The sequence below is a fragment of the Podarcis raffonei genome, chromosome 2 (assembly GCF_027172205.1).
Source record: "Podarcis raffonei isolate rPodRaf1 chromosome 2, rPodRaf1.pri, whole genome shotgun sequence".
NCBI classification, from domain to species: Eukaryota; Metazoa; Chordata; class Lepidosauria; order Squamata; family Lacertidae; genus Podarcis; species Podarcis raffonei.
In genome coordinates, this window is record NC_070603.1 from 31,796,347 (window position 1) to 31,822,404 (window position 26,058).

Here is a 26,058-nt window from a genome sequence, read left to right on the forward strand (position 1 = left end):
CACAACAGCAGTACCATGAGGGAAAATGCCTGGAAACACCACCACAAGTGAGGAACGACGGTACATTGTTTGCATAACATATAATCTTGAAAGTGCTGTAATTAATGCCAAAGCATTCACATAACCAGAACCTTAGATCAACAGGGATGCCGTTTTCGTAAAAATACACTAAGAATTCTTCAAATGGTCTGCATAGCCACAAAAAGCTGTGCTGAGCTGATGGAGGAATCCAATTAAAAGCTTTTGTTTTGTTTTTCCCACAGGGAGAATTGACAATCACAACAGACATGGAAGATCTATCAAATGCTCTTTACTATGACAATGTTCCTGATTCGTGGACAAACCGGGCTTATCCATCTTTGCTCAGCTTGGGAGCTTGGTATGCTGACCTTCTGCTCCGCATCAGGGTGAGGTTTCCTTTGTTAAAGCTCTCCAAAAACAAGTTCTTAGCTGTCCTAGCAGTGCAACAACCAGGAAAGCTAAGAACTTGCACTTACGCATCATCTTTTAATTAAGCAACACTCACAGTTATTTGCTTTTGCATTGTTTTTTCCAATTTTACCTTCTATATATCCTTAATAACAATAACAAGAATACTTTACAGCTGTAGTTGCATGCAATTCTACTAGGTAAAAGTCTTGATCATCTGTATAGGATGACAGACATGCGTAGGCTTTTCAGAATCTTTATGTGAAGATAATGTGTTTATAGGAGGTAGTTTCTGCTAAAGCAGCAATGGGAAACGTGTGACCTTGTAAGTGTTGTGGAACTACACCTCCCATGATCCCTGTTTCTTGAGTGTGGTGCCTGGAGCTGGTGGGAGACTCCCAAGTGCAAGAGAAAACATAGACCTCCTCAACATGCTTAGCTATTGTAATATTTCCATTTTCAGGAGCTGGAGGCCTGGACAACAGACTTTGCCCTACCCACAACTGTATGGCTAGCAGGCTTCTTTAACCCTCAGTCTTTCCTCACGGCCATTATGCAGTCTATGGCTAGGAAAAATGAGTGGCCTCTTGACAGAATGTGCCTTTCAGTGGAAGTTACCAAGAAGAACCGGGAGGATATGACAGCTCCCCCTCGAGAAGGCTCCTATGTGCATGGGCTCTTCATGGAAGGTAATCTAGCTTATCATGTAAGACAGAGATGCAGTCATTCAACAGCAGGCAATTCTACTATTCTACTGTAGGGAAGCTCTCCATTTCATCTGTGCTATTTGAGAGAGGTGGGGGAGGATGTTTACTATAGTTTCTTGCATTTTGAGAACATTTTGTCCCTGGGTTCTCTCTTTGCCTCCAGGACCTTGATGCAAGACCACCTCTTTCAGGCACAACTCTGAGCTACATAATCTTTACAATTTTAAAAAGGAGGGCACCCCTTCAATGCTTCAGCTGTACCTTTGTGCTTGGTAACAGCAGAGGATTCTTAATATATTTTTACTGCACAAAATTATTTGCCATTTCTAAGGATGGAGTTCATTGCTGGATGCCTTCAGCTTGTGCAAATATTATTTCCACACTGTAAACTACTTCCAGGCTGAAATCTGTCTGTTTTGAAAGCAAATATTTGTCAAGAAAGGATCAAGCAGACGAACACTTTGCAGTAGCTGCCTTTATTATTTCATATCACTTTAGCATGTCAGCAGAGGGCAGCACATGCCTATTTTACTGCCCTTACAGACAAAACTACTTAATTGACCATATTAAAATACTCTGTTTCTAAGTGCGGCTAAGGTTAGGAATGTAATATTGCCCCCGCATATTAAAGGGGGGCTGAAGAAGCCTAACCCTTAGTGCTCAAGTCACTGTAGGTAGGGACGTTTATGTTACCTACAAGGCTGAATGAAGGTGGAAGGAAGAATATAGCTTTCTGGAGCAAAGGAACACTGCCATAGGCTCAGGGCAGAGTTGTGCATTCAGCTCTTTCTAGCTTGTTAATGCTCAGAATGCTTACGTAAATTATGGAGATGACAGCAAAGGCACATTCAAGCCAGAGCAACTACCTGTAGCCATGCTTCTAAAGAGAGAAGGTTGGTAGTGTGAGGTTCCCTTCCTTAACGCTTGCTGCAAATGAAGCACCCTCTAGGCTGAAACATCACCACAGTTCTGTCCTCCTGCAGGTGCACGTTGGGATACTCAGACCGGTGTCATCAGTGATGCACGTCTGAAGGAGCTGACCCCCTCGATGCCAGTCATCTTCATCAAAGCCATTCCCGTGGATCGTATGGACACCAAGAACATGTATGAGTGTCCTGTCTATAAGACGCGCATGCGAGGCCCCACCTACGTCTGGACCTTCAACCTGAAGACAAAAGAGAAGCCAGCTAAGTGGATTCTTGCTGGAGTTGCTTTGCTCTTGCAAGTTTAACGCCTGCGTTGAAAGCAAAGCCCTACCTGCCCGCCCCCACTCCATCATGTCACCCCACCACCTTTCCCAAAATAGAAACTAAAAAGACTTGTTTGCAAAGTTTTCAATAAAAAAGCAAAAGTGTGGTTATGCTACTCAGGTTATTATTGATAAACAGTATTTTTACAATAATATATGCAAGCCTGCAGTTTATGACTAGAAACAACTCTGTGTACATTTGTCTGCATTGGCCAGGATTCCTTTCATTGTGTAGCATTCACTGCAACTGACTAGAAGACTTTTCAGTTCTCATAAGTAAGAAAATATATGCTGATTAGCTCGGGTTTTTTCCCTACCTAAGATGTGTTTGCTAATCTCCACCAGCATTAATCCACAAGGAGAAGGGACTCTCTCACCAGTTAGGCATAATAATGCCCAATTTCTGAAAAATGCAAATGTCTTCCTCTGTAACTTATTGAACCCAGGAGGCACCTCTTGTTTTGGCCTACTTGGAGCTCTGCAGGAGCAAGCTTAATGCCTGAGGCGCTCCTGGTAGTCACATTAGCACTACTTAAGAATATAAACATTTGTTAGGTTTATATTCTTGATGAGCTCCAGTATCTCCCTTCATTACAATAGCAGTTACCAAAGCCTCAGCCCCCAACTCAATCATTGCCATTTTCTAGATAGTAAGAGGCATCTTACTGCCAAAGAGAACCTGGTCCCAAATAATACATAAGGAACTGTCCAAATAAACCTTGGTGTTATGGATGAACACCTGATTCAAAGCTGTAATATCTGCACTTCTGTTTCCCTTCTACTCTTTTTAGCCCTCATGCAGTTGACCAGCACTGTGTATTTGAAGCCTCAATTTCTCCTCCACACATACCTGCCTGGCATTTTACTACTTTCCAGTTATTTTATATGTGAGTTTTAGCCTTTCCCCAGAATAAGACAAATTGAGACAAATTAATAAGGTCTCGCAGCGTTTTGCAATGACCGTCCAATGCAGGCCCTTGGATAGCAGGCTTATGCTGTGCAGGAAAAACACTGCCTTGGTTCTTTCCTGTTTATTAAAGTGCTTGCCAGGGTGGGGGGAGGGGAGGGTATAAACAACAATTTACAAAACTCACCCCAAAAGGACCCGCCTATATTTTTTTTCAGAAGAAGTTCTTAATCAGAGGTGTCACCATCTTCACCCACAGTTGGACATAGCGACTAGACTGCTCAAAGGTTGATGCAGACACCATACTAGACCGCAAATAAAGCTGCTCTTGCTCCTATAGTGGGAAAAAGGAGGGGGAGGTTACTACATGAATTTGAACATCTGCTCCTGGACTGCATTACTGATTGCTTTAATTAGTTTTAATGAAAGTACAGGGCTCCGTATACTTTCATTCCTCTGAAGAGAGTACCTCTTATGCAGGCTGACCTGCTTTCTCAAGTTTGGCATCTCAAACGCCAACTGAGTCAAGTAATTGCACATACACAGAGCCCAACCCACATATGTATACAAACACACAAAGGAGGAAAGCATTGAGAGATTTGGCCCTGCAGTTACTTTTTTCCCGTAACAGCCAAACCCTGAGCTATAATCGTCCAAAAGGAAGCTCGACTTTAATCTCCAGAGACCAGACAGTTCATTTCTCTTCAGAAAAAGCTCCGAAGCTGCATTTTAAAATGAATGTGCCGTCAAGGTTTCGCTGTGGTTCCCAGAAATACTAGGCACCTTCAAAGAACAAACAATACAGCTGGCAGGGACAGCAAGTGTCTGTGTGATACAGGACGCATACACCCCATGAGATTTGAAGTAGTGCTTACAGCACAAAGATACTTTCTCACCTGTGCTAGAAAGATGGGTTCTTGTACATGCAGAGAGCCCTGACACAATTATAGGACTTCTGCCTGACTCCAAAGTCAACACAGCTCAATCACCCATCCTCAGCCACATTATTAGCCACCTATAACCTTCCCAAGCTCAGCTGAGCAGATCTAGCCCATGCAGATTGCGTTCTAATTCTCTCCCCTGCCCCCTCTTATTTCCTGTAAACTAGTTCCCTCTAGGATTTAACAAGGCCTTCTTTAAGTAAATAGATAAAAAGTAAACCTTATTCAATGTGCTTGTGAACAAGGGGGTCCTGTGTTCTTCTCGCTCATTAATTCATGTGTTTTGGTCATCTAAAGAGGGCTAGCACAATTGACTTTCTTTACCAACTAGTAATTACGGCGTAGGCAGAGCAAGTGTAGTTAGAAAGGTGATTTGACCTGGGGCTAACTGAAGGTCTGCAGAAGTGCTAGCTGAGCAGCAGAAGTGTGTCCTTAAGGACTGTGCTAATGCTGCTAAGACAATGTGCTGGGAAGTATACAGGGCACAGTCCTGACATGGCGCCTTCACAAAAGGCTTGCAGTCCACATGGGATGGGAAGCAGAGAATGTAAACAACTCTTATTAAAGGATCAAAAAATGACTATCCACAGACTTCAGAATGCTCTGAATCCACCCCAAAGGCAGAATTCACACAAACTGTAAGAAACTTAGTTGGGTTACTCACAACCACCCCCCTACAACAAGAGGTACCAATGCTCCACAAAGGATAAGTATAATAGCAACAGTTTGTGTATGCGGCTTACTAGGTTGTCATCTGAATTCTTACTGCATTTCCAATAGCTCCCATTTATTTCAGATTATACATCGGATGTTTATAACCTCCTACAGATGATACAAAAGTGGAACAATTTTTTAAACGCCCGTTCCATCTTTCAGCACATGGAGAGAAATTGTGGGAGGGGCAAAGTCAAGTTTAATATAGTGCAATACTTCAAGAGAAGGCAGGTGGTGGCATGAACTGCTCTCATCAGTTTCCCCTTCCCTGCGGAAGGAGGAAGTGGTGAGAACAGTTCATGTCACTTCTTGCCTTTCCCAAAGCCTTCCTTGCACAACGTGGAACAAGACCCTACCCCCTCCCTCAAGTCCTCCCTCAAGTCCTCAAGAACTCGGAGAGCTGTGAGGGTGTTTGTTTGTTTTCACAAGCCACCACTGCTTTTGCCTTCTACAAAAGCAGCATGAGGAGAGAGCAATCTCTCCCCTGAAATCCTCTGGCATAGGGGAAAACAATTGCTAGAGAGTAAGCCAAGACATGGAGCCCCTGCATTTAAAGGCTGAAATTATACATGGCTTCTATGGCTTGGCTGCTACAAAGTCTCAGGCAATGTTCTTTCAAAAACCCAGTCAACACTGAGACTTTGTGTTGGGGTAGAAAACCTTTTCCCAGGTAGGGTGGGCTTGCATTCCCTTTTGGGCAACTTTCAGGGGCCCATGTGACTGTGATGAGTGGGGCCAGAGGCCAAAGTGAAGAGTGCAACAAATGTACAATGGGCTAGTTTCTACATAAACCTCTCTATCTGCCATTCAAACAAGAAAGAGGCATTAGCAGTTTGACAAGGGCTATTGGGGATTCTGAAGGCCACAGAGAAAACTGGAGAACCACATTTAAGCCCAGCCCAGAGGTTCCCCAGCCCTGCTTTATGGGAATATTATGTGGTACCAGGTATTTTCATATAAATTTAACCAACTACAAATTTCAGTTAGAAACCAGGGGGTAAGCCTTCTTATGGAAACTCCTGTTTCCAGTGAAATTCAAAGTTACGACATAATAGCTTTAGTTTGGATGAACTGGATGAGAGTAAATCTTGGGATTAATATGTATATGCAAATCCAACTGTTGTGCTGCGACACAGCGGTTGCAAAGGGCAATTAAAAAGCCAGTCTAGAATAAGTGAGTGGACAGAGACAGGAATCAAGGCCACGCAAGCAGAGATAGAATCAGGTCAATCCGAAATACATTTGCAGCCAGCAGAAGAGCACACACCAATAAATGCTGGGAAAGCCCTCAGCAACTATTTCATTAATCTTAAAAATCAAAAGCACTGTTTTCGTATTCTGTCAGTCTCTGTATAACCTTTCTTTTATAAATAAAATTGGGGAGGAGAGAGAATCAGGAGCAGAAAAGTCTAAATGAAAACTGTCAGGGAACTGCCATCGGAACTAGCGGAGGAGGCAAGGCTCCACAGCGATGCTGGAGAGGGGCCAAGCAGGGAGAGAGGCAGGTCTCCGGCTGGGGAAGAAAATCAGCGCAACACCAGGGATAGAGGGGGGCCGATGGGGGAAGCAGAGGGGAGGCTCCAGGACTCTTCGCAGGAGACCAGCGAGGAGAGTACAGGTCCTCCGCTGCCCACACCCACCCTGCGCAGAAGACTTCCGCGCAGGGAAAGTAGGCGGCGACTTGGCGTCAAAGAACTTCTTTGCTGGAAGAGGTTCAAGAACGCCCACTGACGGATTCTGCCAGCGACTGAACAGCCACGGAGTGGATGGCTGTCCAGCGAGAAACGGTTTAACCAGGCAACCTAGCCCAGAGCGGCGGTAACTTACGCACAAGCAACCCCTAAAGCCATTACAAAAACCTACAAGAATAATTATAAAGAAAACACCTGCACTTGTACGTCAAAAAGTTGTGAGCAAGAAAAAGCCAGAAAGCAGCTAATAGTTTTGCCCCTCTTTATAAAATTCATCAACCATTGGATTACCGAAACACTGGGAGGTACTAGGATAGTCTTTAGGAAAACTATGGGCCACTACACTTCTCCCCATGGGGACAACCATCAAGTCAAAGGAGAAAAGCACATGTATGCATGAGGGACAGAGGTAGCAATACCTCTCTTTTCCCACATTTATCTTCAGCCTCCAGGACCAGCCTGTTTATGTTAATCCAGATCCATTCAGGACTACAACAGCTATTTCAGATGCATCATCACTGGAGGGTTTTTCAAAAAAGATTTTTCTTGGTTTTCTTTCCCCCCGTGTTAATGTATCCGTTTTCTAGTTAAAATGGGTTAGAGTTGCTTTTGTAAAAAAGCATTTAAAAAAGCATGTAAAAAAACATTTAATAAATAAAGAAAAGTAACTGCTCACACAAACTTCCTCTGGACAGTTTTGAATTAATCCAGTTTCCCTCAACCCCACTACTTGTTTATTTTATTTATTCATTAAACTAGTATACTGCCCTTCACCCATAGATCTTAGGGTGGTTCAGTGTGAAGTCATTGGCCCACGAACTACGCACCTGATGGAACTGCTGTTGCAGGGCTTTGTTTTCCGTCACTATTGCAACCTGTGCTTCGAGGTCCCGATGAACCGACCTGTACCCAAAATTAGGAGAGCCAATCAGAGTTAAGCAGGGTAGACTGCTTCCTGCCAGGTACAACCAGAGGCCTGCAGGGAAACATGGGGAGAAAGGAAATGTGGCAGACGGAGGAAGTTTTCATGGAAGCTGTTATGAGCCTCAAACAATAGTTTATTCTTGAAAGGAAAAGCAACAAAACACACTAAATATTTAATTTACTGGCAGTATAAATAGGTCAGGGTACTAAAGAAGCAACCAGGAAACAGGGATACTTCCTTGCAGAAAATGTCATACAGGAATGGCACAAAAATCAACAGAGTACCTGGCTGCACTTTGCATACGCTTTTCTCAGCTTGTACAACACAATCCCTGCACAATGGGATGCAGACCATGCTCTGAGGTCCATTGCAACACACACTCCCCACCCCGTACAGCTGCACTGAAGGCTCAGGCTTTTAATATTACACTGATCATGTTTAAAAATAAATTAGTGATGTCCCCAGGTTCTTGACGGAGCAAAGACCATAATCCCTCAAGATCAGTACTTATGCACAGAATGATTTACTGTAGATGCTGCTGCTGATCATATCAGAGCAACTACTGTAGAAAAAAAGGTTTATCCTTCAGAAGCGATACCTGTATGTCAATATCTATCTCCCTCCCTGTCCTTCTCTCTCTCTCTCTCTCTCTCTCTCTCTCTCTCTCTCTCTCTCTCTCACACACACACACACACACACACACACACACACACAACTAAACAGCAGTAACAGCACAATTACCAAAGGCAACACCAGTCTACCAACCCGGTCTCACCCATTCATCCGGAACAAAGGAACAACCCTGTGGGAATCATAAGATAACAACTTTGTTTTTCTAACACTGCATGAGCTTTGCATTTCAGTTCCTTCAGGCCAATGGGAGTGTCCACATTTGTAGAGCACTTCCCACTGAAGAAAACCACCCAAGCTTAAAGGAAACACTTCTCATCATTATTTGTTACTGAGCCAAATACATGTGAGCATACTTTTCATATTTCCTGCCACACTTGGGAAATGATGCAAAACTGAAGTCCACTTTAAAGGGTCTTCTGGTGCTTCCCTCACTGCGAGAAGTGAAGTTACGGGGAACCAGGCAAAAGGCCTTCTCAGCAGTGGCGCCCTCCCTATGGAACACTATCTCCTTGACATCTGATGGGGAGGAAGTACTACACAACTTTTAGAAGACATCTGAAGGCAGCCCTGTATCAGGAAGTTTTTAACGTTCGACGTTTTATTATGTTTTTATATGTGCTGGAAGCTGCCCAGAGTGGCTGGGGAAGCCCAGCCAGATGGGTGGGGTATAAAGAATAAAATCATTATTAAACTGCCCTTTGCCCTTCGTGATGCATAAACCCCAGATGAACAAGACAAATGATGATCAGATGTATACTGCCCATCTTATGGAAAACAAGAGCCAAGGCAATTAACAGTGGGTTTGCAACTAAATAAAACATTCACTGGGGTAAATTATAGTGGGGGTTATAGTAGTTGTTCTATTTCAAGGGTCAGGAGAACTAAACAGCTCAATTATTTTAAAATACCACTATGAAGGGCTAAGAAGCATGACAGCAAAACATACCAAAACAAACAATCCTATCAACTAACCAAAACCCCACACAGAGCTTCCCACTCGGTCCAATATCCTCCTGGTGTTCACTTACTAGCTCCACTCTCACTGGAGCCACAATGTGGGAAAACAACAGGGAAGAAGTATTATAGCCATGGAGCACACAAACCCTGCTTGCAATACTTGCTCTCATTGGAATTTATCAACATGGGAAAGAACAAGAAAGCAGACCACCTGGCCCTCAACTCCTGCTTCTTAATGTCTCTTTGCCCACCTGAAATCAAAAGAAAAAGGTCTCCCTCAAACTGCCCAAGCCCCGGGAGTAGCCGCTGTTAATGCAGGGGTTACACAGCACCATGGACAGAGTTACGAGCTGCCCACACCCTAATGGTGAGGCCTTATTCAACAGCCTGACACAGGAGAGCCTTTTCTGTGACTGCAGAAGTTTCTTTGGTCTACTCTCTTCTTAGCTTCAACCACCAGGTAAGGACACTTTTGTTCAGGTGGCACTTTTATCAACACTGGAATCTTAAAGAGATTTAAAACACTGGTGATCTGCCATGCTGTTTCTAGGTTTTTGGCATTTAATTGTTTTAATTATATAATGATTGGGGATTGCTTTACTATTCTTTGAACATCAGTAAGTCCCTGAAACTAGTTACTCTGGTAAACGGGAAAGTGGGATATAAAGTTTTAAGCAAGCAACCACTGAAGGGAAAGCTGCTGCTGGCACTGGTTCAACAAAAAGGCTGTGAAAAGGCTGGTGGGGCAGGGTGGGCAAGTGAGGAGGCACTGGAAGCAAGGCCCACTTGTGGGTCCCAGCCCATTCCCCAAGAAATTTAAAATCGATTAACTTCCACACTTAGGCAAGTGGCTAAAGCTTACCAGCAAAGCTGAACAGACAATTTTTCCTGTTTGTTAGCAATCTTGTGCAAATGCATTAACTGCCTCTTATTTTCTGAGCTGCTGTGTCCATGTTTGAACTTACAAGAGTGCCTATTCTGCACCCCTCTGATACGGCAAAAAAAGCCCTTTCACAGGCAGCATCACAAACATCAGAGTTTGTAGCTTTTTTACGCAAGGAGAATAATCTACAGTTACTTTGACCTACTTGGACAGTGTCTTGTGTTCCAAGTCTGAAATAGTTCCTGTAACTCTAAACGTCCTCACACTCTTCCCTCTCTATAGCCATTTAGAAAACCAAATGAGCAAGCAAGAGTGCCCTGCTGATGTCCCTGGCCAAACATCCAATCCAGCCTTGCAGAATGAGGAGAGAGGGATGCCTGCAGGCATGCTGGAATTTGATTGAGCCCACAAACTTCTTTCGCATTCCTGTTGCCACAAGAAATGCAACAGAAGGTTAGGCTGCATGTCCTACAATGGTGTTAGCTTTGTGACTATGCCAGGCTGAATCCGCTCACCTCATGATTCACCTTTTCAGGAGGGGAAACCTAAAATATTTCTCTATCCTCATTCAGTCTAATAAAGGAGCCTTATCTGGGTCTCAAGTGATACCTGACACTCTGCTGCATAACTGATTGCCAAACACACTCTCTCTCTTTGCCCCAAGAACATACTTCTCTCTCCTGAGAGTATGCTTATGACCTCACTACTACCAAGTATCTCATATTCTTCACCTGCTTGATTCCCAAACAGGAATCCTTTGATTTTAATGTGTCTTGTTTTGATTATATGTAAGCCACTCTGGGGGTACACGGGTGGCACTGTGGGTTAAACCACAGAGCCTAGGGCTTGCCGATCAGAAGGTCGGTGGTTTGAATCTCCACGACAGGGTGAGCTCCCATTGCTTAGTCCCTGCTCCTGCCAACCTAGCAGCTTAGTCATGCTGGCCACATGACCCGGAAGCTGTACGCCGGCTCCCTTGGCCAATAAAGCGAGATGAGCGCCGCAACCTCAGAGTCAGTCACAACTGGACCTAATGGTCAGGGGTCCCTTTACCTTTACCTAAGCTGCTCTGGGAGCTTTGTTGGCTGAAGAGCAGGGTAGAAATGCTCTAAATAAATCCTTAAATGCCCATTTAGCCAGAAAGCAGAATAGCTGCAGCAGTAGTCTAGCCCAACTTGGTTTGGAAAACCTGTGAATTTGCAACAGTGCCAGCTATTCAGAGTGCCTAAGAGCTTCTTGAGATGGCCTATCTTGAGCAGTCACCTGCACAAGACTCCTGGACTACATTTGGGAACTATTCTTCTATCTCAATGCCTGACGACAACAAATGCAAATTAAAGATAGCATGATTGCCCAGGGTGGTGGAAATTGGCGGTTTTGGTGGTATTATTAATTTCAACAGCACTCTCCATTTTACAGCTGTTATTAAGTTTCAGTTACAGGTAGGTAGCCGTGTTGGTCTGCCGTAGTCAAAACAAAATAATTCCTTCCAGTAGCACCTTAGAGACCAACTAAGTTTGTTATTGGTATGAGCTTTCATGTGCATGCACAATTCAAGCAGAGCCAGCCGTGTTGTGGAAGGATAATGACATTGCCTTGAGCTGCTACGCCATCAGCAATGTTGGCTGCACACTTCTCAAATGCTGTGTGTCTTTGTACGACATCTCTCTTCTTGGGTGTAAAAGTTGAACAATCAGCACTGGGAAGCCATGTATCTTGGTGGATTGTAGCCAGGTTTTCCAATAATAGAAGCCACAGCTAGAGATAAGATATGCTTATCTGCCATCCTATGCAAATCCCACATTCAGAGGACTGCTGACAGGAGATCTTTAGAGTGAACACAATTGCACAGTTGGAAGCAGTGCTGTTTGCTACCCATGTGGCCCTCTCCCTTACTGTTTCTCATGGTTGTGGGTAAGCAGCAGTGTGCAGAGACACGTTTTCTTAAGAGTTAGTTAGCAGCACACACACCCAACCCCACCCCACCAGCCTCTTCCCAGCAGCTTTGCAGGAAGGAGGCAGGAAAGATAGCAGCATTCCCATAATCATTAACATCCACAAACGTAGACAAACAAAACCAGGGATCCCTGGAGAAGGGCAGCCTAATAGGATGCGAGCTTTGGGACAGGCTCAAGGGAGGCCTGCTCAGTTTGCTCTAATCCCATTTCTAATGTAAGTGACAAATATGGTTCCCTCAGTACCATGGAAAGCTGACCACGGGAACTTCAAAATGCCTTCCAGAGCAGAATTTGCTTGCTGTCAGCTTGGAAGTCTCAGAAAGGGGTGGTGCTTCATTACACTATCTCAATAAAAACACAACCATTGGAGAAGCAAGCGGGAACCCAAGGTGACACTATAGAGGCAGTGTCTATCATTGTCAAAGCTGCAGCTGAGCGGCAGCAGTTTTCTGTGACACAAGAGAACTTCAGAACACCTCCATATAGCATAAGAATTAGTTCTCCAAGACTTCCTTTCAAAAGAACCACAAAGCTTAGCCCAGTTATTTCACCATCAGTGGTCCCATGTCTTTTGGGAGCATCTCAGGCACTTGAAACACACTTCTCCACTCCTGACTGCATCCTGAACATCCATCGTTTTATGAAATCCCACAGTGTCTCCTTGCTTTCCCCACTCAACACTTCTCCTCACAGAAGGGGAAGCTGAAACATTTCACCAGAAAGGAGAAAGTGAAAGGAGGGACCTAAACACTGGTGAATGGACCTGATTTCAGCATCCTCCTTTCCTAGAACAGACTGAGTCAGTGCATTTAGGGGAGGATTCCTCATCTCCCTTATGCCCTCAGGTAGGCCTCTTCCCCTTGGTTGGAAGATGGGCAGCTTAAGGGAGTACAAAGGGAATTCAGACCACAAGCCATCAACTGACAAACCCTAATTTAGGACTACAATTGGCTTTCACATCTCCATTCCAGGGACACAAATTATACAATTTCCTGTTTTCCCCATTGGCTACATCACTTACATAGTAAATGAAGAAACGGCATCAGACAAAATGACAAGCAGTCAAATAATAACAACTCCACTCCCAGCTTTTCCCGTATCTAGCATCAGATAGCTTCCCTCTTCTATGGTAAGGACAAAGTTACAACTTCAGTCTTGCTCATATTTAGGTTTGGTCATGAAGCGTACCAACAGGTTTTAGCTAGAACTAGAAGTCTGTCTGAACAGTTGAGTCAAAGCGATTAATGCAAACTGTGTAATTACCCACAATACATCACAAAGGTTTTGCTGCTATCAGTCGGTTCAGGAATGAAGAGGCACCGAATGTGCTGCTTAAATCAAAGCTGCCATGGCCTCTGTGAATTAAGCATCTGATTCAAGAATCCTCAGCATACACTTCTTGGAAACATATCATGATTATTCCTAGCCTTTTTGATACTATGCACAATCAAATCACTAAAATTGAAAAAAGCAGTAGGCTAAGCAAGCTAGAAACTGGCATGGAAATTATCCAATCTTTTCTCCCAAAGTAGATGCAGATACTAAAAGATAATTCAATGCATTAGCCCCCAATTTAGGTAAAATATTCAGGGAAATTGGAGGTACTGAACATGTGGCCCTCCAGTTGCTGTTGGCCTTCAATTCTCATCCTCACCCGTGATCATGGTCGTGTTGGCTGGGGCTGATGGGAGTTGGGAGTCCAATGAATCTGGAGGGCCGCAGGTTAGCTGCCCCTAAGTATAAAGTATACCAAGTATCTCAACAGAAAAGCAAACTAAGCTCTTTGAATATTAAGCTCTTATATTAAATGCCTTCCCCCAACAATATCTCACCTTTAGCATGGAATGTCCATGCACGCCTAGAATATTCCTGAAGCCGAATTCTCTCCTGCTGACCCAGAGAGCACACTTGGCTAAAGAACTGCCGCTCAATGTAAACATAGGCAGCAGGGATGGAACCCGCCACTCCCTTGGCCCCAAAGAACCCATTCACCTCTGGTGAGGCTAGGAGGATCTGGTAGTTGGCCCTGGTGCCCAGGATCAGGTCCATATAGGCTTGTGTGAGGTTGAAGTAGCCCGTGGTGAGATGTATGCTGGCACCCCGCTCTGCTTCCAACAGGAGAGTCTCCGTGACGATCTCATCTATCTGAATCCCAAAAGGTCGCATCTGTATGAGAGGATAAATCCACGTGTCCGGTTCAGGCTGCCTGTCAGCAGCTGCCTTTGGATCTTTGGACAATGGGATTCCTCCTTCTGCATGGTTGCTATGGAAAGTCTGAGTGTGGAGCAACTCCTGTCTGGTCCTTGCAGAGTTGATCACTTCCATCACTCTCCTATTTGCTGCTTCACAATAGGCCGTCTTGTCTCCTGAGGGCATGAATAAGTGATTTAATGGGGGACAACGCTGAACAGCATTACCTGTACATGTGCAAGGAAACTATAAAGAGATCAAAAGAATACCAGTAGGACTAATGGAACCTAGGTCATCCCAGGACATTGAGAGAAAAACATATATCCAAAAGCCTGTATCTAAATGCCGGGGCATTCAGAGGAAAACACCTATCACAGAATAAGTCTATATCAGCAGTTCCAAATGCATTTCTTCCATATAAAGCATGGGCCACAGGAAGGCTTGGAGGTACTCTTTCCAGTTTAGAGGACTTCCCATTGACATCTGAGGAGTTTGCCAGCTGAACAGATGTTGACACTGGAGCCTCACAATCTGATTTTTTTCCTACACTTTCTGCTCATGTTCAATCCTATAGAGGCAAACTGCATGGGTTTTAGTTTGAGTTCAAGAACAAAACAAAAACTCATAGATCTGCAAGTATTTATTTAGATGGTTTATATACTGCCTTTTGTACAAGCCATAATTTACAAGACAAAAAACAGATTAAAATATAGGCAACTACCAATTTACACGAGGGTTACATTCCAAGGCACCAAACATTTAAGTGAAATTGTGTATATTTGAAAAACCATTGAAAAAGCCTGTAAACACCTCGTTCTGCCGCTGCCCTGTTCTGCCCCTTTTGGTTACATTTTCAGGTCACTTTTGAGTTTGGCACAGTCACACATATATCAGACGTGCTTAAAAAGGTCAGTGCCTGCACAAAATATTGCAGAGTGGATCCTCCCAAATCAGACTGGAGGAACTCTTTGTCTACTGAGCAAGTCTGGAGCTGTGTAAAAGGAGGGAAGGTAAAGGAAATCTCTTACTCAGGCCCAATCAGAGAAGCTGAAGGCATCTGCCTATAATGGATGGTTTCATCTATTTCCTCTCTGAATCAAGGTAAAGATGCCTTTCCCTCTTCTGCTTCTAAAGCCCATTGCTAAGACAGATGGAATATAAAGGCTCCCTTCACATATCCTCATCTGCTGCAGCATACATCAACAGACTTCTGCCACCCGCCATAGAATGGCCACATTATACTCTGAAAACAAGAGGCTGGTTGTCACATTATAGCTTGCCACAGATTTCTAATTAAGTTAATGTGTGCCCAACAGAAGAAATCTCAGGTTGAACTGAGGCATACTAGCAGTCTGTTACCAATAGCCACCCTCTCTTTGAAAATGTAAGAGCCAGCAGTTTTTTCAATCTGCCTCTAATACAAAGAGAGACAACAGGTCCCCTACAAGGCAGAGAGCGAAACAATGAAAACATGGTAGTCCTTCTGTTAAGCAAAGGTGGAAGTAATATCTCATACAGCATTTCAAATTAACTTATTTCAAATTGATCTTCTGCACTGGCCACAAACTTGCCAAGCAATCCTATCCATGTTTACTCAGAAGCAAGTTCCAATGACTTCAGTGTCCATAGTCCTAAGTACGCGTGCACAGGAGTGTGATGCTATAGTCTACAGAGAGATTCCTATACCACCATTTTAAGATGGTCCTATGTTGCAGGGAGGACTTCCAGTATACCATTTAAGAGCAACATCAATTCCCCTCCCTATAATACACCCTTTCTTTTACTTGCTTGCTTAACATCAGCCTAAAGAAGTTGGGCAAAACTCAAAAGGTGGCTCGCTATTTTGTCATTTTAGTTAGTCCGAATAAAAAGATTACACCGTTACTGTTTGGATTTTATGACCTGCATTTTTCATCCATGGTGTTCTAATCGAGACTAACATTTATTTTAGTACTGTAGGACAGTAAAGAAATGGAAAGACAGCAGGGGGCACGGCCTCTAATATACTTCAACAGTAATTCGGCATTGCCCACTTTAGGAACAGTAATAAAATACTCAGGCTTTTAATTAAGGCTTTGGTAGCTATCTAAACTATGATATTATGGCAAGGATACCCATTTCAAAAAAAGATCAACTCCTTCCAACCAGAGCTGGCTCTTCTGATGTGATTTGAGCATCTAGTCGCCAACCCAGTGGTCAGCAGAAGGTGAAAGAACCCTTCACTTTCAGGTTGAAGCAGCTACGAGTAATACTTGAGACAGTTCTAAGCAAATGTGTTCTTAGGAAGGCATGTCCCTCTTCCCTGGGTGCAAGGGTCAGGGGCAAATTCCTAGCTGAAGGCATTGTATAAAGGAAAGTGGAAGGACAAAGAACAAGGAAGAACACACACTTCCAGCTAGAAACGTTTGGCTGAAACTAGAGCAAGTGTTAAAGCAATTATCATTCACTCAATGCCCAAACAGATACTGTATGCATCTGTCACTTAACTAGCAGAGTTCATTGTGTGTAAATAATAATAATAATAATAATTTATTATTTATACCCCGCCCATCTGGCTGGGCCTCCCCAGCCACTCTGGGCAGCTTCCATAAAAACCAAAAATACAGTAAAATATCACACGTTAAAAACGTCCTTGAACAGGGCTGCCTTAAGATGTCTTCTGAATGTCAGGTAGTTGTTTATCACTTTGACATCTGCTGGAAGGGAGTTCCACAGGGCAGGCGCCACTACCGAGAAGGCCCTCTGCCTGGTTCCCTGTAGCTTTGCTTCTCGCAATGAGGGAACCGCCAGAAGACCCTCGGCGCTGGACCTCAGCATCCGGGCAGAATGATGGGGGTGGAGACGCTCCTTCAGGTATACTGGACCGAGGTCGTTTAGGGCTTTAAAGGTCAGCACCAACACTTTGAATTGTGCTCGGAAACGTAGTGGGAGCCAATGTAGGTCTTTCAAGACCGGTGTTATATGGTCTCGGCGGCCGCCCCCAGTCACCAGTCTAGCTGCCGCATTCTGGATTAGTTGTAGTTTCCGAGTCACCTTCAAAGGTAGCCCCACGTAGAGTGCATTGCAGTAGTCCAAGCGGGAGATAACCAGAGCATGCACCACTCTGGCGAGACAGTCCGCAGGCAGATAGGGTCTCAGCCTACGTACCAGATGGAGCTGGTAAACAGCTGCCCTGGACACAGATTTGACCTGTGCCTCCATGGACAGCTGTGAGTCCAAAATGACTCCCAGGCTGCGCACCTGGTCCTTCAGGGGCACAGTTACCCCATTCAGGACCAGGGAATCCTCCACACCTGCCCGCCTCCTGTCCCCCAAAAACAGTATTTCTGTCTTGTCAGGATTCAACCTCAATCTGTTAGCCGCCATCCATCCTCCAACCGCCTCCAGACACTCACACAGGACCTTCACCGCCTTCACTGGTTCTGATTTAAAAGAGAGGTAGAGCTGGGTATCATCCGCATACTGATGAACACCCAGCCCAAACCTCCTGATGATCTCTCCCAGCGGCTGCATGTAAATGTTGAAAAGCATGGGGGAGAGGACAGAACCCTGAGGCACCCCACAAGTGAGAGCCCAGGGGTCTGAACACTCATCCCCCACCACCACTTTCTGAACACGGCCCAGGAGGAAGGAGCGGAACCACTGTATGACAGTGCCCCCAGCTCCCAGCCCCTCAAGACGGTCCAGAAGGATGTTATGGTCGATGGTATCAAACGCCGCTGAGAGATCCAGCAGAACTAGGAAACAGCTCTCACCTTTGTCCCTAGCCCGCCGGAGATCATCAACCAGTGCGACCAAGGCAGTTTCAGTCCCATGATGAGGCCTGAATCCCGACTGGAAGGGATCCAAATGGTCCGCTTCTTCCAGGCGTGCCTGGAGTTGTTCGGCAACCGCTCGCTCAATCACCTTGCCCAAGAATGGAAGATTTGAGACTGGGCGGTAGTTGGCCATCGTGGCCGCATCTAAAGATGGTTTTTTAAGAAGCGGTTTAATAACCGCCTCTTTCAGCGGGTCTGGGAAGGCTCCCTCACGGAGGGAAGCATTCACCACCCCACAAAGCCCATCACCCAGTCCTTCCCGGCTAGCTTTTATAAGCCAGGATGGGCAAGGATCCAGGAGACAGGTGGTTGGTTTCACTCGTCCAAGCAGCCTGTCCACATCCTCGGAGGTAACAGATTGGAATTGATCCCACTCAACTTGACTAGACAGAACTCTAGCACTCTCCCGCCCCGGCCCTGCTCCCGCGGTGGAGTCTACTTCTTCCCGAATCTGAGCGATTTTATCTGCAAAAAACTTTGCAAAATCATTGCAGGAGAACATGTGGCCCGTACTGGGCCCCGATGTTGCAGGTGGTTCCGCTAAATTGTGAACCACCTGAAAAAGTCTCCTGCTGCTGTTTTCTGCAGATGCAATAGAGGTGGTGAAGAAATTCTTCTTCGCCGTCGCTATCACCACTTGGTAGGCTCGACGTTGAGCTCTAACCTGTGTCCGGTCAGATTCGGAATGAGTTATCCGCCACCAGCGCTCTAGCCGTCTCAACTATTGTTTCATTGCCCTCAGATCCGTGGAAAGCCACGGGGCTGTCCGGGCTCCATGCAATCGGAGAGGGCGCTTCGGAGCCAAACAGTCAATAGCCCTGGTTAACTCCACATTCCAGCGGGCCACCAGGGAATCAGCTGAAAGGCCATCAACATGGGATAAAGCATCCCCTACCACTCTCTGGAAACCATTTGGATCCATTAAGTGGCGGGGGCGGACAATCCGAATTGGTCCCACCTCCCTGCAGAGGGGATGGGTCGCAGAGAAGTCCAGTTGCACCATGAAGTGATCTGACCATGGCACTTCTTTCGTTTCGCTTTTACTTAGTGTCGGATCACCAACATCCATAGAGGTAAACACCAGGTCCAAGGCATGTCCGCGGCTATGTGTTGGGCCAGACTTATTCAGGGACAGCCCCATGGAGGCCATGCTTTCCACGAAGTCCTGAGCGGCCCCTTGTAAGGTCGTGTCGGCATGGATGTTAAAATCCCCTAGGACGACCAAGCTAGGTGTCTCCAGGAGAACATCCGCCACAACCTGAAGCAGCTCGGGCAGGGAATCCTTGGTGCAGCGGGGAGGTCGGTACACCAAAAGGAATCCTGTACTGCCCCTATTGCCCAACTTCCAGAACATGCACTCGGAAAACTGGGTCTTCCTAATAGGACACCTATTGGGTGAAAAAAGAGGGCCCTTATGACTTAAAGGGCGTGGGGGAGAAAGTAGAACAGGGGTCAGCAACCTTTTTCAGCCGTGAGCCGGTCCACTGTCTCTCAGACCTTGTGGGCTATATTTTGAAGGGGGGAGGAGAACGAATTCATATGCCCCACAAATAACCCAGAGATGCATTTTAAATAAAAGCACACATTCTACTCATGTAAAAACACCAGGCAGGCCCCACAAATAACCCAGAGATGCCTTTTAAATAAAAGGACACATTCTACTCATGTAAAAACACGCTGATTTCCGGACCGTCCGCAGGCCAGATTCAGAAGGCAATTGGGCCAAATCCAGCCCCCGGGCCTTAGGCTGCCTACCCCTGAAGTAGAAGGAGGGCAAATATTCAAACGCCATCCAAAAGGCATGGTCTTTTGTCAGGCAACCTTTGTGGTGTGCTAATTAAGAAAACAGACACTGGAGGGCAGTCGTCCCCCCACATCTATTCCCATGGCATTTGCTTTGGTGAAACTCACCTGATCACAGAAATCTCAGCAACTGCGTTGCCAGGAAGATGTCTCAACAGTTGGCAGTGCTTGGAAAACCTCTCCCAAGGGAAGGTGACAACCCAGCATCTTAACACTTTATATTAAAAAAAAAATTGCTCTCTTCAGGTTGTAACAGAAGAAGAGTATTCCCCTGACAAATGTGCTATACAAAAAACACTTTCTCACTAAGAGTACATAATAATATCCAGCACATAAGCATCCATGCACAAACACTTCCGCAAATACTGTACAACAATACTGGGAATTGTTTGCTTTATTAAAAAAACAAAACCCTCACACCCATTGCAAATGTAAGGTTGCAAAACTACTCACAAGCATGGAATTCAGAATGTCTAGCTCTACTTTTGCAATCCACAGGAAACTTCTAAACATCATGGAAACAGCACTGGGGCTACAAAGATTCCCCAAATCACAATGCTATCTATTAACACATCTTTTCCATCACTGTTAATCCCATTACTAGATATCATAGATTGTGTCAGTTCCCAACTGGCTGGGCTAAATGACTTCCTGACTCACGTAAGAAACATCCCTACCTGACCACACCAAAGACATGCATGTCCAGAGGTCAGGCAAACAACACATCAAGTGGGGGGGGCAGAGCTCCATGGTTTAGCTCAGGTTCAGTCTCCAGTAGAAAGGAAATCAGTGTTGTCTACTCGGTGTGGCAACCGAGTAGTCTATTCCAGCCCTGCTCTGAGTTCCCTTTCTTTTATTGAGAGATGGGAAAGTCTGAACCTTGGTCCTACTTTATGAAAGGCATACTAGGCTACAATCTCTCCCAAACATTCCTGTCCCCTTTGGAAATGAAAGGAGTCTATTTGTACTTTGTTGTCTAGAGGTACACAAGATGAACTTCAGCTGGGCTGAAGAACAGCTGGGCTCATATAACTTCGGGTGCTGAGAGGGCATGTAACACCAATTAAAATATGCCTCTATCAAAACTGCTTACTAAATGGTCCTCTTACCTTGGTAAGGATGTACCATCCCATCCATCACTTGGACTGTATCATCTTGCTGTAACTGCAAGGACACATCCCCAACAGCATCTACTAGCTCAGTAAAGAAATCTGCAATCTCAGGAGAGTCTTGTAGGAGCACATAGCGGTCTTGACGATTGGTGAAATAAGAGTCACTCAAGTTAGCTCTGGAAAGGGAACAGAGGGAGATGCTAACAGCTAGCTGAGAATGACAACAGAAAAGTTATGTATAAACTCTATCCCATATACCTGGTACCGTCAAGAAAGAAAGACTGTCTATTGAACCATCACAGGAAGTTTCTATCTGTAGGCAGAGATACCCTCCCTCGCCCACCTCCCTAAACCTGCTTAGTTGAAATGGGAATAAATTCGTAAGATTCTGCAGAAGCAGAAACAGTGGCAATATTCCAGCAATGCTAAGGTGCGAGAGAGAATTATGTCACAATGTCTGCAGAACAAGCAGCAAGGTTTGCAGTATGCTCTGCCTTAGTTGCTTTTTCCTGTTGTTTCTAAAGATCACAATATTCATCTACATATTCCCATTATTAGGTTTGTTGCAACAAGGGACTTACCCGCTCAAGATCACATTATCATCAAAGAGATAGACCTTGATATGCTGCAACCCAATGGTCTCATTGAAACGTTCTGGGATTAGGAGTCTGAGAAGACCGCGCAGATTAGGAGTGTGGAAGAGAGAGACACGGACTTGCTCTGGAAACCTCTGCAGGAGTGGAAGAAGCATGGTCCGAGAGTTCTTTCGGCCTGGGGGGGGGGAAATGAAAATGGATTGCCAGCTTCAATAAAAGGACATTATTTGCCACACTATGCGTATTTGACTTTAAGCAAGCTGTTTCTTCAAGCCATATTTTATAGCAACATTCTTAGCAGCCTAAGTTCCTCAATAGATAATTACTGCTTATCAGGATTGGTATTTACAGAGGAGCCAACTCCAGGGGCACCAACAAATGAATGAGCGAAGCTGGAGAGAGGGAGCCAGCCAGCCTCTCTGGCGCTGCCTCCAAGAGAGAAGCAGTTCAGCTCCACCCTCCCCAGCCAGCGAGTCACCTTTTTCCTGCACGCAGTCTGTGTGATGTCACATGCACTATGTTCTGGCGTGTGCATGTGATGTCACACATCCAAATTACGGCAGCGGACACCCACAATCCTGAGGGTGAGTTGGCACCCCTGGGTATGTACATGTCCCCCTATGGCTGCAGTGATGCTAGCTCAGAGAGTTGGAGGTTTTGTGCTTTCCACATTGCCACCAACTTTGGCAAGATGAAACCTAATTAGGAGAAAGAATGGAATGCCAAGATTCACTCTTAGCTAACACAGAAGCTAGTGGGCTGTATCAGCTCCATAATACTCAGAGCAGACCCACTAAAATCAATGAAGTTGGTAATGACTAACATCATCAAAAATACTTTGCCAAAATGTAACAGAAGAAAAAAAATTGGACCATTTTACTTGGAGATAAGTGAAATTGCTTATATTGGGAACACCATTGAAAAATCCTGCAAACACTCTCCAAACTTCTGAAAACCCTTGAAAAACCCTTAAATCCACCAAACTCCACCACAATCTCTCCCTCCAATCCTCCTTGCTCAAACTCCACTTCTCCACAGGCTTCAATGGTCAGTGCAAGGACTTTCAAAGGCTCGTGGGATTGGTAGCTGCCGTTTTTGACCTTTTTCTAGTTACTTTCAGGTTTGCAGTGATGCACACATGCACAGTTGTGTGCATACTGAATGTGCGTAAAATGGTCCTTGCCTGTAGAGTCTTGGTGTGAAAATCTGCAGATTAAGACTACTGAAATCCTCTAAATTTGAAGAGGTTATAAACATAGTTCTTTAGAGCTGAGATGTCCAGCCTGCCTAAACAGCCGAGTCCAGCTAACACAAGAAGCGATTGTGACCAAGCAACACACACTTACCCCGAGATCCCCTTGTGTAGTCTAAGAGAATGGACACTCTTAAGTTGGAAGGCCCACATCCCTGCAATGACCTTTCCAAAGCAACTTCAATGCAATCCACCTGAGGACAATATAAGACCAAAACTTATATACAGGGAAAATCCAATTTTATGAGCACACACTATTCCTAAGCCTTCATAGTTTTCCCTAATTGGTACAGCTATCTCTGCTAGGCATCTGCCTATTCACCCACGCAAAAGGGGGACGAAATTAATAGTTCCCATCACTGCAGGTTGTATTTATTCTCCCATCACAGGAATGTTAACACTGTGCAAACAAAGATTAAAACAGTCACAAGACATAGAGAACACAATTTAGGGCCCTTCATCTATTTAACAGTTTAGGGCTCTCGTTGTAGACTATCATTAAGTTATTTCTTCCAAAGGCTCCTCATTGGTCCAAAGGCAGGCTGCAGAAAAGTTGTCACTGTAGGATAGAATAATGTAGCAAAGATGAAAAAAGAATGTGTGAATAGACCAGTTCTTACAGCAGATACATATGGCACACTGGCATGCCTGGCATCAATGTCAAGATGTTTTGCCTTCATTTTTCTAAGCTGACAGATCTACCATGAAAAGCCCACAGGACAAAGATGGCAGAGATGAAAGAAGGGAAGGTGAAAGGTAGAGATCTGTGAATTAAGGAGTTAGAAAAAGGAGGCTATGTACAACATTGAAGAAGAGCTATAGAGGACATCTCTTAACCGATTATTTCTCAGATATCTGTGGCCTGCTCTCTCCAGCTCAAACACTTACTAATTCCTGTTCCAGAGGTCCTGTTCCAAGGTAGAGTGAAGCCAAAACCACTCGCCGCTTGGCCGTCTTTATCTGTCCCTGAGAGAGAGAAAAGTTTAGATTCACTGATTTGTCTGTCATGTGAAGCCCTCAAGTTCCTCCCAAAGTCCACTCAATCCAGTACTTAAAAGTGAAAAACTCAGCTTTATCTATCAGTATGTCTCTTCTTTTTTTGTATCAAAGTGAGCACACAAAATTCTTACAGCATGCCTCATTGTATTTTAGGACAAATATCTCTTGATCAGAGTGGACAAGGCAGCATTTCTATTGCTTTCACTTGACAGGTCCAAGATTTAACGTATGTAGCTGCCTCATACTGAGCCAGACTATAAAGCTACTACTATTTACTATGACTGGCAGTGGCTCCCCAAGTTTTTAGAAAAGGGTCTTTTCCTAATCCTGCTACCTTAACTTTTTTTTTTTTTTACACAAATGACAGGAATTGAACCAAGTGCCTTAAAACAGCCAAGCCAAGCCTCTCCTGCCTCACCACAGCCAAGGGGAAAGGACATAATACGTGGTCAAATGCATTTTTTTCTCCCCACACTTAGTTCCAAGATCCAATCCAGAGGAAAGTCATACGGGCTCAGTCACTAAGACTTACTGAATAAGGAATGATAAAGCAAGATCACTGTGATCCATAAGCTTGAAAAAACACTTTTAGGAGGAGTACTGCAGGAGTACAACTGTGTACTTCTGAAATTCTGGGTTGTCATTTTTTAACACAATAAATGGCAACAGAAACACATGAACGTTAAAAAAAAAAAGCCCTGCCCGTCTACTCTTGCATTCTGTTTTCACAGTGGCCAGCAAGAAGAATATGGCAAACCTGCATGCAGGACTTGAAAGCAATAATGGATGAAGAAAACGCATTTTGACATTGACGCTCTGTTGCCACCCCTATTCCCAAAGTCACACGCTGGAGACATGCCAAATCACCTTCATAAGTTCGTAGAATTCAGTCGGAGAGGAAAGCACCTTAACATGGGAACTGGCAATTCCAAACTCTGGGACGAGGTTTCGGATCCACTGAAATCTATGGGATCCCTCAGGACAGAGGCAGCAAGGTGGGGCTGTTAGCTGAGGAATAGTAGGTGAGAGCAGCGGGGCCAACAGCAGCCATGATGATCTAATAAGGAGAAAGAAGTGGGTTGAGTTGCATACATTAAATTTTATTCTCCTTTATATTGCCTCCAGGTGTGTGAGCAAGGGGGTAGTCAAGCCTGAAGCATTACACATCTGCCTTTCACCTCCATTACTCACAGCTGGGCAATTTTTGCCAAGAAGGGGAACAGCAGGCTGTAGACAAAGGAAGGAAGGCAGACCTGAGCTGTATGTTAATAACTTCCTTTCAAGGCTAAAGAGGAGGCTCTGCGGACAGTAGTAAAGCTGACCCACAACTGTGTAACAGCAACAGAATGCACTGTAAAAAGACAGTGGCCAAAGTAGCAACACCCAAGGTGACAGACTGCAGTGATCACTTCATGTTTCAGCTCTTGAAATAACAATACTATAGTCCTATTCAGCCTTTCACAGGGTTATACAGTGGTACTTAAGAACTTAATTCGTTCTGGAGGTCCATTCCTAACCTGAAACTGTTCTTAACCTGAAGCACCACTTTAGCTAATGGGGCCTCCCGCTTGCCATCGCACCGCCGCTGCGCAATTTCTGTTCTCATCCTGAAGCAAATTTCTTAACCCAAGGTACTATTTCTGGGTTAGCAGAGTCTGTAACCTGAAGCGTCTGTAACTCAAGGTACCGCTGTATGCAACTGAGCAATTGCATTCACTGAACTTTCGCAAGTGCAATAGCTTTCACAAGGAAACATCCACTCCCTCCCCTCCATGCACCCAAATCTGCTGTGGAGTTCCTCTCTACCCCCACCTCATCAGCAGGTATTGGTGCAGTGCAAGGGGAACAGAGGGAAAGGGGAGGGGGAGTTCTGTTGCACTTGCAAAAGTTGCTCTGCTTGCCCAACGACCGAGGGCCCATCTGCACTATACATTTAAAGCAGTATCATACCAGAATCCTGGGAATTGTAAAGGATGAATGGAGTTGTTAGGAAACCCTCTTCTGCTCACAGAGCCACAATTTCCAAAGTTCTCTGGAAAGAGGGATTGCTTGGAACTGTAGCTCTGTGAGGAAAAGAAGGAACACCTAACAACTTCCAGCACCCTTAACAAACTACAGTTCCCAGGACTCTTTGGGGAAAGCTGTGACTGTTTAAAGTGGTATGATGCTGCTTTACATTTATCATGCAGATGGTGCCTTAGCTGGATTCAACCTTTAAATTATAGCTATAGAGAGTGCATGCACTAGCGGCACCTCTCTACCCCCCCCCAACCTTCCTGTGTTGAATGGGAAAT

The 26,058-nt window shown here is 44.9% G+C and overlaps 2 protein-coding genes across 4 annotated transcripts in view; one reads left to right on the plus strand and one right to left on the minus strand.

Annotated features, from left to right (window-relative positions):
• Nucleotides 1–2,501, plus strand: part of DNAH17 (dynein axonemal heavy chain 17) — a 105,792-nt gene extending 103,291 nt beyond the window's left edge. For both annotated transcript variants that reach the window (XM_053375595.1, XM_053375596.1), the window contains 3 exons: nucleotides 264–407; nucleotides 893–1,118; nucleotides 2,120–2,501. In XM_053375595.1, coding sequence (XP_053231570.1) covers nucleotides 264–407; nucleotides 893–1,118; nucleotides 2,120–2,367 — 618 coding nt within the window. In that variant the 3' untranslated portion in view covers nucleotides 2,368–2,501. The remainder of the gene's footprint in view (nucleotides 1–263; nucleotides 408–892; nucleotides 1,119–2,119) is intronic.
• The window catches only part of PGS1 (phosphatidylglycerophosphate synthase 1), a 39,253-nt gene continuing 14,791 nt past the window's right edge, over nucleotides 1,597–26,058 (minus strand). Inside the window, exons 2-10 of one of the 2 annotated variants that reach the window (XM_053375597.1) lie at nucleotides 24,632–24,821; nucleotides 23,654–23,731; nucleotides 22,860–22,959; nucleotides 21,499–21,688; nucleotides 20,915–21,093; nucleotides 13,827–14,360; nucleotides 7,466–7,614; nucleotides 3,480–3,626; nucleotides 1,597–2,301 (exon numbers count right to left, since the gene is read on the minus strand). In XM_053375597.1, coding sequence (XP_053231572.1) covers nucleotides 3,507–3,626; nucleotides 7,466–7,614; nucleotides 13,827–14,360; nucleotides 20,915–21,093; nucleotides 21,499–21,688; nucleotides 22,860–22,959; nucleotides 23,654–23,731; nucleotides 24,632–24,821 — 1,540 coding nt within the window. In that variant the 3' untranslated portion in view covers nucleotides 1,597–2,301; nucleotides 3,480–3,506. Of the gene's footprint in view, nucleotides 2,302–3,470; nucleotides 3,627–7,465; nucleotides 7,615–13,826; nucleotides 14,361–20,914; nucleotides 21,094–21,498; nucleotides 21,689–22,859; nucleotides 22,960–23,653; nucleotides 23,732–24,631; nucleotides 24,822–26,058 lie in introns of both variants that reach the window. The other variant, XM_053375598.1, reaches the window with a different exon arrangement.